The sequence below is a fragment of the Lactuca sativa genome, chromosome 4, assembly GCF_002870075.4.
Source record: "Lactuca sativa cultivar Salinas chromosome 4, Lsat_Salinas_v11, whole genome shotgun sequence".
Lineage (NCBI taxonomy): Eukaryota > Viridiplantae > Streptophyta > Magnoliopsida > Asterales > Asteraceae > Lactuca > Lactuca sativa.
The window spans coordinates 92,652,154-92,662,830 of NC_056626.2; the positions used below are offsets into that span (position 1 = coordinate 92,652,154).

The window sequence follows — 10,677 nt, forward strand, 5'->3', positions numbered from 1 at the left end:
ATTCATCACTCCGAATTATCTCTCCGGGAAATCCTCCTATGCATACTGTTCTAGCCCTCTAGGGGTTCCGAACTCTATCTCCATCACACAAACTCAATCTCGGCCTGATCCCAGGCCCTCCACAATCAAGTACCCTTGGTCCGTATCCCGCCCCGCATGCCTGCCACTCACCCATACCAGCCTACGCTCTTAGCTGGCAGAACACTGCTGAATCCCAAACAGCTAAACAACCTCACATGCTCATCGAACTTCCGAAGAATTTTCCAATTCTCCCCCACTTATAGCACTGATTATAAATCACCGGTCGCCATCACCGACCTCCCTCAACAACCTTACACAACACAAACACTCACTACTAGAATATATGCCTTTAATGACGCGCAAACCATGACACACACTGATTTTTGTTACGCAAAAGAGAGTGACCTTAAAATAGTGTCATCTCTTCAAAAAATTTAAGGATTCACGTCACGCATTTTTGTGCGCCCTTAAATTGGTGTCTAAAGAAAAAAAAAATTAAAAACACGGAGGGCGCTTTATCTTAAACGCACGTCCTCTATGCCTGTCGCTTTATAATTTTAATGAAACGCGCGTTTAGACAGGGGGAAACGAAATCCCCAAAATTTTGAAAACCCGCCTTCTACCTTTTTTCTATCTTTCATCTTCTGAATCTCCTCTCTGATCCGCTTCTCCGCTACTCCTGAACTCCTTCTTATCGGTCTTATCAAACATCTCGTTCCTCACCATTATTGTTGACCACTGGTCCTTCCCCATCTGCCATGCTCCTACCGAATGATCATCTGTCCAAGCACAATCGGCAATATCTATCTACTTTTCTTCTCTTGTTAATTTATGCAACTCGAATCCTACTTAAATCGAGTCCAAATTCTCTTTGCACCCTGAAGATGATGATGCCTTTGAAGTTGTTTTCTGCACCTCTGTATCATCAATATTACAACCCTCCTGGGTCAAAATCACAAATTATTGGATCGATTGTGATTTGTCTTTTTAGGGTTTTTTTTTTCAGAAGAGACTAGAGATCCTATACTATTAGAAGGATCGGAGCTTGTTGATGATAAATCGGACCCATCCACACTCATTCAGCTATCTACTAAAGTTGATCTTCTTTCATTCTGTTGATGTTCTTAGAAAAGAACCAGAGCACAGAACCTTTATAAGGCTGAGAATCAGCCCATCTGGTAATCTTCTCTCTCTCTCTCTGCAATTTCATCTGAGTGGGAGTCCTGGGTACCGATCGCCTTCATAATCTTTCATGATAAAGTCATCAATTGGGAACCTTCTATAGAATGGATCGGTGCTTGTTGACATCCCATTGGTTGATGAGAAATTTCCAGCTCAAGGTACCTGGCTACCTGCTATGAATGTATATAGATCTTTCCAAAGTTGTTTGAGTATCATTTTTAGACTACAAGAGCTCATTGATTTTACCTTGTTTCCAGTTTAGTGTGATGCATGAAAGAGTCCTACTCATACACAAAAACTAGAAGAAAAACTAGGCATAATCACTCATTGTTATATAATCTAGACAAATTAATGACATATTATATTGCACTTTTTTTGTTTCTGATTAACTGCAGTTCTTGCTGAGAGAATAGTAGATTGCTGACCCTTGCAATTCAATTAGTGTCATGACTTCTCTTTAAGCTTTTCATCGATTGTTTGGAGTTTTTAATGACATATAATGGCTCTTGTGTGAATTTTTTCCTTGAGCTGGCTTTTGTATGGTAAAAATTAAAAAGAGTTTCCATATGTTAAACTAATGGGTTTTTACTTGTATATTCATGCCATTACTACTCTAGTCTAGTTTGGAAGGCTTCATTATTGTGGACATTTCTACATGAAAGCTTTGCTGAAAGCACAACAGATGCTTGAGATTTGCAGTTGATTACTATTTCCTTATGTTCCATATATAGTCTTTCTTTTTTATTACTTCCTAAAATTATTATGGTGTTCGATATTATGTGTCATAAATAAGACAATTTTAGTTTTGTTTATGTAGAGTCATTGGGTTCCAAATACAATGGTCCATGCATCTTCTAATTGGCTGCTGGTTTAATTTTTCTTTGATTTTTATAATCATTTTCACTTTAAATCTTACTAGCTTTTAATCTTTCCATCATGACAAGAATTTTGTATTCTTATCTTGCTGATAGGTCCAAAGAAACTTGAATGGGATTGGACCATTGTGCTTCCGGATTTGCTGCTATCAATAGCTATTGTGTGAATCCTCATTGAACTCTTCATTTTGGTTTAAGAGAACAAGGTGGAGAGGCTAAAAAGAGACAAGTTAGTAACAGAGAATCTCCTCCAAGAAACAATAATGCTTTTCATGATTTCATCATACAATCATTGTTACTTTCAAGAAGTATTACTAGAGTAGAAATTGAATTAAGGATACAATTTTCTTTTATAATATATTCCTGATTAGAACTGATTGATGCTAAAGTTTATTCATTGGGAGGTGTAGTGAAATCAAAAGCTCCCTGTGTAGCTTCTTAGTGGGAAACAAGTTGAACTTTCCTAGACAAAGAGTTCAAGCCTCTCAAATGTTTTTTTGGATCTCAGATATAACATATTTGCTGATGTAAGCAGGCATGGAATCAAATAACTAAGAACTGGATGGGCAGATGTGCCAGCATATGTCACTATACAAGTTCACAGTTATGAAGATAGAAATATTACAACATACGAGTTGCTATTTTCATTGTTTGGAAATGTGAATGCTCCTTATGAAGATGGAAATAATGAGTCATGAGCAGAAGCTGCTAAAAGAATAAATGCTATAGAGAATGATATGATCAGAAATGGCATTCAGCATAGTTATGTATCTATAAGGAACTTGGTAAGTCATGTCGGTTCCCTTTTGTTTTATTTAAGTTTTAGGTATAGGTACGTTATTTTACATTTATATCAACTGATTGGTTTGGGTTGACTTGCAATACTTTTTTGTACTTAAAATATGAATTTCATAAATATTAAATATTAATTAGTAAAAGCTATTATAAAAGTAAAACAACAATCCACTTAAGTTTCGATTGATCTGTTCCCCTCATAGCAGATACTGTGGTTCTATCAAGTCACCTCTATTGTTATTTTTTTAGGAAATTTTCAATTCATGTGTGTTTTCAAATCCTTTTTTAGATAAATGCTTTAATCCTACATTTCTTTTGAATATTGCAAGCTAACTCTCACTGGAGCATCACATTACATTACAAGTTACAAAAAAAAAAAATTTGGGCATCAACAAGTACAATTTCATCCTTCCAGTTCCATAATCTTAGCTCACATTTAATTTACCATTTGGAAATTGTGTCCAGCAAGTAATTCTATACAGGAAACTTCATTTATACCTTATAGAGTTTTTATAAATTCCTAGAATACCCATCCTGGTTTCCAGGCAGAGAGATTATCTGAATTTTATGAGATATGTAAAAGTCTTGACGTGGGACGTGGTGAGAAGTTTATTAAGATTGAGTAGGTATGATTGCCTTATTGTATAACAAGTTTTATATTTTTGACTTCTGAATTTTAATTTTAATTCATGATTATGAAGTCACCATCTTCATTCACACAAGCCATGGAAGAACTTGTAAAAGAAGCTCCTTGTGCTTCATCAGTTGACAGAAAACCAAAAGGAATTCTTGCCATTGAACACAAAAAAGAGGCAGATGCAGAGGTGGAGGCTCCATCCAAACCGCCACCAGCAGAACCACTACCAGAGCCGGAGCCTAAATCAGAGCTAGTAAAAGTGGAAGCTCATGTTACTGAAGCAATATCGGATTTACTGATAATTTGGTTAACAATTGGTATTAAAGTGGAGTATATTTCATTATAGATGATTTTTTTTGTAGGGTCTGAATGATCCTCTTCCTTCCAGTAGTGGTAGCTGGTCTTGTGAAAATAGATAAAGATTTCCAAGAAAAAGGTACATATATTCCTTAAAAAATTTCAACTTGAGACTAGATAGTAATACCTTTGTGGTAATGCATATCAAGACTTAAAAAGAATAATAAAGTAGGTCCTCCACCTCATTGTAATTCTTTGGTGGGAAGCAGTTTATCCAACAAAGGTATTTCTGTTGTTTATTCAGTTATCTAATTTAGTAGGAAACCCAATCTTGATCCTTTTGATACTCTATTCGATGAGTAGGCCCCAGAGGTCACATTCCCTTAAGGAACATTGGTACCCTTTGATTATTTCAACATATTGCACTATTATTCATTCTTTTAGGGCTTAATGCTTCATTTTTACTTAAGTTTAATGGCTTCTGATGTGTTAAGAGGTTACACTGTTATTCAGCCTTTTATTCGATGACATATAATTTGATAGGTGTCTTGTTATTCAATCATGTATATCAAGCAATAATGAACAATGGAGCATATGATCTTTATTTATCTTTTCTTAAATTATATTTCCTTCTTGCTCATTTTTACTCTGATTATCAATAAATTACCTGATGTATCTTGTCTACTGTTATTATTTTCATATTAGTTAGATTTTGACTGTTATAATTTGCAGGTGAATAGGTTCGGAAAGCTCTAGAATAATGCAACACATTACTCAGTTGATATCGAGTTACATGATTATCAATAAATAACATTCAATTGATATTTCAACAGAAACTTGTAACTGCATTTTCTTCCATTCATGGTCACAGACCCATGTCAAAAGTGGGTGTTGTAGTAGATTAGCAGCAACAATCTGACTTTACGGTATCAACTACTCCTACTTTTCAATTTCCCCTTTTTTATTCACTTTGATGCTTTTATTTTAGGCTTTATTTGTTTATAATAAAAACAACATATGATTTATGTTTTATTTATGGGTACAGTTTGCTTCCGGTGAAACCATGAGGAAATGCTTGAGCTCTATATGTCTTCTTGGAACCTAACTTTTATCATTTCCATTATTTACAGCAAAACAAGATTAATAATTTGTTCTTGGCTACTACTTTATGATATTCACTTATCAGGTTGAAGAGAAGGGGTATGGAATTCAAAACCAATTGTACTACTCACATCATGGATCTTAACATGTGGTCATCTGCAGGTCAACCTCCTCATGCCTTGGTTACTTTTGGTTTTGGTGGGAAGTTGATTGTGATGAAGGATACAAGTGGTGGGCCAATTTTTGTTCTTAACATGGCTGAAATTGTGACCGGAGGTGGTGACATGGCAACCGGTGGGACCCGCATATGTGATTACTTTCACACTCTTTGCCGCCAATCAGTTCCGGGCCCACTTGCTGGTGGAAATGTTGGTGGTAAAGAGCTGAATAGAGGGATTGATGAGAGAATCACACAGTCACACCCTCCTACTGACATGGATTATAAAAAAGATCAAGTTTTAAAGCTTCTACTTTCTTTACTCAAAATAGCTTCACAACATTACGGGAAATTACGTTCTCCTTTTGGCACCGATACTACATCAAAGGTAAAACTTTCATCTTTTTATTAATTTTAGTTTACCCAAATTCCAAATAACAAATAAGGGTATTTTCGTAATTTAACAGGAAAACGACGCCCCAAATGTAGCGGTTGCTAGACTGTTTGCATTTGCAAAGAAAGACACTTCTCAATATGGCCATTATGGAGCTTTCGCTAACTGCTTGCAACAGTTGCCACCAGAAGGACAAATTCGGGTATTCACCTTATTTTATTTATTCACATAATATTAAAAAAAAAACATCTTTTTTTTATTTCTCTTTATTTTCTTAGGCAACTGCTGCTGAAGTCCAAATTATGCTAGTTTATGGGGGATTGCCTTAATTCTTGCAGCACAACATGGTGATCAGGTTTCTCTCTCTCTCTCTCACACACACATACACACACATACACACACACTGAAGGGAAGCAAAAAGATGTTAATTTATTTATAATTTTGTGTATTGCAGTTCTATGTGGATTGTGTTAGGAAGATGGGTGTTCATCAGCTAGTAGCAGGGTCACCTTTAAGGACATTATGTCTACTTATTGTCGGTCAACCTGCAGATGTATTTTCAACTGACACTGCAACAGATAGTGCCACTGTTGCTGCTGTAAATATATCACAGGTAATAATAATAATAATATCATTATATTTGAATTTTGCGAGACAAATTGGCAGCTTGTTGCTTCAACACTTGAAGGAAAGAATGGTACCTAGTACTCGAATAGGTCAGTTACCATTTTTTATACTTTTTACACCATGCTACTATTTGGTATGTAGTGATCAAAGTTGGAATTAGAATTGTTCTGATTGTATTGAAAAGAAGGGAATAGTGCATTTCTTCTGCTAGGCTCATTTTCGATGGAATGGAATGACATTATAATCATAATATACTTTTATGTATATAATCTTTGATAACCCCTGGAACTAAAAGTTTCATCGTATAAGATCATTTTGTTTTTTAATCTTCCAAAAGTAACTATTTTTTATTTTAGTTCTATTTTAAGATTTCATTGGAATTTAATTTATTATAATCCTTTATTATTTTTAACAGATTTTAAAAGTGACTATATATGTATATATTAACAACTAGTACAAAATGATTATTTTATTCAATTTAGTCATTTCCAAAAGTAATTATTTTTTATTTTATTTAATATAACAATGCATCCTACTTCTTTTCTTAATACATTCTGAAAAATCTACTCGGTTATAAAAATTTTTTCTATTATATTTTGATTCCTACCTTCTCTTTGATTTCAATATTTTGGATTTAGCATCTTCTGTTGCGGTTATTCTTACACTTTTTGCATTTAAGTGTATGTCTCCATCAGGTAATTAATTTTGATCATGTATCTTTAATGCTATTAAACACTACTATAGATTATAGAATCCCGATACGTTAGTAATAATCATTTTTTTATGTTTTCAGCTATTAAACACTACTATAGAAGAAAATGACCCTGCTGTGTTTACAGGCGACACACTGGTGGGTGTATCTTGTAATTTGTTGATGTATATTATGGGCTAAATGCTACTTCCATTTTTTTTCTGATGATGTATTTTTTTGGTAGTTTGTTGCTAGTTGTGGCGGTTTTTTGAGGGGACAGCAGGACAGATGCATGAGTCACTGTGTGTGACTTTGGCTTCTTTGCCAAAACCAACTAAATTTACTGCGATATGATCTACCTCAACTTCAAGTATTCTTGATGTTTTTGACTTTTTTTCATATAGTTTGGAAAAAGAAATGTCATATTTCGACCTCAATTATGATGCAGGAAGTTGGAGAAAACGGTAATTTCGTCTTTTACAACTACCATTCCATGTTTGATTCTTCTAATAATTATATTAGCATATTAATTTTTTGACTTTTATTTGATCAGGTCACGAGAATTATCGGAGCAGGGGTTCATTAGTCTTAAAGAATTATGAAAGGCAAGATGCAACTCTACTTAGTTGGAATTTGATGTTTATCATCTTTGTGTATATCTTTTTAGTTTGTATAGCATTACATTGCAGAAGGTGTCCCTTAATAGCAATGTAGTATTAGGTTAGATATTTAGGGAAAACCTCTTAATAACAATGTACAATTAGATCCCCTTAATATCAATGTATTACAATATTTTTACATGATGTTATAGGATGAAATTGATTGTTTTGGTCTATATTTGTTTACATATTTTTGTATTATACGTAAATGAGTATCGTAAAGACGCGTCGTAAATGCATATCGAAAATGGTTACTGAAGTTTATGACACGCAAATGCGTGTCATCTTCATTTATGACAGGCGCTTCCTTGATACGCATTGTGTGTCATAAACACGCGCGTCGTAAGGTTACGACATGCAAATGCATGTCATCTTCCTTTATGACAGGGCCTTCCTTGATACGCATTGCGTGTCATAAATGTGCGTCGTAAATGTGTGTCATAAATGTGCGTCGTAAATGCGCGTCGTAAATAGATGACGCGCAAAAGCGTGTCGTCTCTCGTTATGACATGGCCTTCCTTGACACGCATCTGCGTGTCGTCTGAGCGTTTTAGGACACGCATTGCGCGTCGTAAAAGGCTGTTTTTCTTGTAGTGACTTACACGCGAACTGCGTCCCGCAAGCACAAACAACCTTCACAAAATCACATATCAACATTGATCATCCCGAGCTCGAAAGAAACTCAATCTGCAGCTAACCATTCCTTAGAATGCAGATGCTACCCAACCTTCAAACCAAACGCAAGATTTCCACTAATAATCCCCATGAATGATAACCAACGAAATTCTCATCACTAACCCATAACCATACCATAACTCTCAAAGAACAACGAATACCACACCGAAAACCACACAATGAGACTAGCAGATAAACAATACTCCACAATAATCACAAGATAATCAAGACATCAAGAAAGAAACATACCCGCGGCTGCATCCAGCACTGCTCTGACCTCCTCTGCTGTAAGCTGAAAAGCACAACCCTGAGCCCTTGGGGGCTCTGCTCCACCTTGACCTCCACCCGTGATCCTCAAAGTGGCCGGTGCTGGAGCCTGCACTGGTCCTGCAGCAAGTTGTGGACAGTTGACCCTCAAGTGCCCAACCTGATGACAATGATAACAAATCCTCAAATCCCGAACCGGCGCTGACTGCCGACAATCCCTCGTATAGTGCCCCTCCTTTCCGCACTTGCGGCATGCACCACCGGACCGACAAACTCCGGTGTGACCCCTCCCACACTTCCCACAAGCGTGGCTGCTCTGATCTCCCACCCTAGAATCAACGGTCTTGGACCGTTTCGGCGCCGGCTACGACTGCACCGGAGCCTGCCTTAGCTCACGCAACTGCAACTCAATCTCTAACTCACGCCGCCTGGCGACCTCCTGTAACTCCAACAAAGTGTCGCACCTCTGCATAGACACAAACTGTATGATATCTCTCTTGAGCATACTCAGATATCGGGACATCTGAGCCTGCTCCGAAGCGAACTCAGGGCAAAACATCACCCTCTCAGTGAACATCCTGGTGATCTCAGTCACCGACTCCGAACCCTGCTTCAGCTCAAGGAACTCCTGAGCCAATCTCTCTCTCTCTCTCTCTCTCTCTCTCTCTCAACCCGCAGAACATAACGAGTGTTAAACATCTCTCTGAACTGATCCCATGAAATCGCAGCCCTCTGCGCATCCGAATATGACCTCGTGGTCAATCTCCACCAATCCTTCGCTCCGAGCCTCAATAGGTTCAGAGCACACCTCACCCTCTGATCAGCAGGGCATGAACACGTGAAGAAACACCCCTCCACGTCCGATAACCATCTCATAGCAACAATCGGGTCCTGAACTCCATCAAAGGTGGGAGGCTTCGTATTATCGAAGTCCCGATACTGAAAACCCCGACCGGCTCCTCCCCTGCCGCTGTTACAACCGTTGTAGCCGTCACAGCAGCCGTCTCTGTGAGAGCTGCATAGCACTCATCAAAATACTCAACTATGGCGGTCTTGATCGACCCAAACAGTTCCGGCAACTCAGCCCGGAACAACGCAGCAACCTCATCATGCAGGATCTCGCGAATCCTCGCACGTGCTCATCTGACCAATAACCTCGGGCGGTACTGAACCGCCCGTAACTCCCTCTCCTGCTCCCGATCCTGACCCGGATCCACTCCCAGCATGCCTCGGAATCTCCATACTGAAAAACACCACAAAATCTCAGACACTTCCCACTAACCCGGGAACCAAATCTCAAACCAATCCTAGAGGTCATGGTTTCCCTGATACGCGTATGGGTCCTGTGCTTTCAGTAGTACGGGCCCATACTACCTTCCACACCTACCCATATTTGTATGAAGTACTACCACAACACCCTAGTGTAAAACATACATAACAAGCGCTCAATCCTCACAACTAGAGGAACACTGGAAATCTCCCACAATGAAACCCGAGGCTAACAGGCATCATAAATCAGGCAACATTATCATGAAATCCTGAAGATCCCTGGCCTAGCACTAGCATGCTGTTCTATCAAAGCTCAAAACAAATATCATCTATCGTATTTTGCGGTTACTTACTCGCTCTGGCTGATCGTACCTCCGCGTCCTCCTTTTACTCATTTTGAAAACCATTTTAAATTCTCTTTTGAAAACCCTCCTCGATTTGAGACTGGAGTCACACGAGTGTTCCTCCAATTCACTCAAACCAAGGCTCTGATACCAACTTGTAACGACCGAAAAACTCAAACCAATTTAAACTTTTCAAAAACAACCCGATTTCATTAAATTATTACAAAAAGGTTTTCAATACAATTTATTTAGAGTATTCCCAGAATCACATCACAACATAAACATGAGGAGCAGTACGATCACGCCTTCGCCTTGCCACGGTCTCCTGAAGAACTTGAAAAACATAAAACCACAACTGTAAGCCCGAAAGCTTAGTGAGATATCCCCAAAATACCAACCACATATACCATACACGCATAACATGCCATATCATATCCGATCACAGAACAACCATGCACTTCGGGTCTACTGTGTGACTGGTTCGCCGCACCGGCCAACAGTCCACCTGGTCCACCCTTCGAGTCTAGCCATATACATCGAGTCTACAGTGTGATTGGTCCGCCCGCACCGGGCCTTCAATCCACCTGGTCCACTCTCCGAGTCTAGCCATATACATCGAGTCTACAGTATGATTGGTCCGCCTGCATTGGGCCTTCAATCCACCTGGTCCACTCTCTGAGTCTACA

General features: G+C 38.3%; 1 protein-coding gene across 5 annotated transcripts; it reads left to right on the forward strand.

Annotated features, from left to right (window-relative positions):
• The first annotated feature begins 613 nt into the window (after positions 1 to 613).
• On the forward strand, positions 614 to 7,569 carry LOC111892412 (protein transport protein SEC16A homolog). Of its 5 annotated transcripts, none has more exons than XR_006190537.2 (9): positions 614 to 1,361; positions 2,175 to 4,733; positions 4,853 to 5,007; positions 5,071 to 5,453; positions 5,533 to 5,661; positions 5,738 to 5,814; positions 5,914 to 6,936; positions 7,022 to 7,241; positions 7,331 to 7,569. XR_006190537.2 is itself a non-coding variant. In XM_023888460.2 (6 exons), exons 2-4 carry the CDS (start codon positions 5,010 to 5,012, stop codon positions 5,786 to 5,788), a joined length of 624 nt encoding a protein of 207 aa, XP_023744228.1. In that variant the 5' UTR covers positions 614 to 1,361; positions 2,175 to 5,009; the 3' UTR covers positions 5,789 to 5,814; positions 5,914 to 6,936; positions 7,022 to 7,324. The 5 variants fall into 5 exon arrangements, 1 of the variants encoding a protein (XP_023744228.1); XR_006190539.2 differs by having other exon boundaries at positions 4,938 to 5,007; XR_006190538.2 differs by having other exon boundaries at positions 2,175 to 3,946; positions 4,540 to 5,007.
• The last annotated feature ends 3,108 nt before the right edge of the window (positions 7,570 to 10,677 follow it).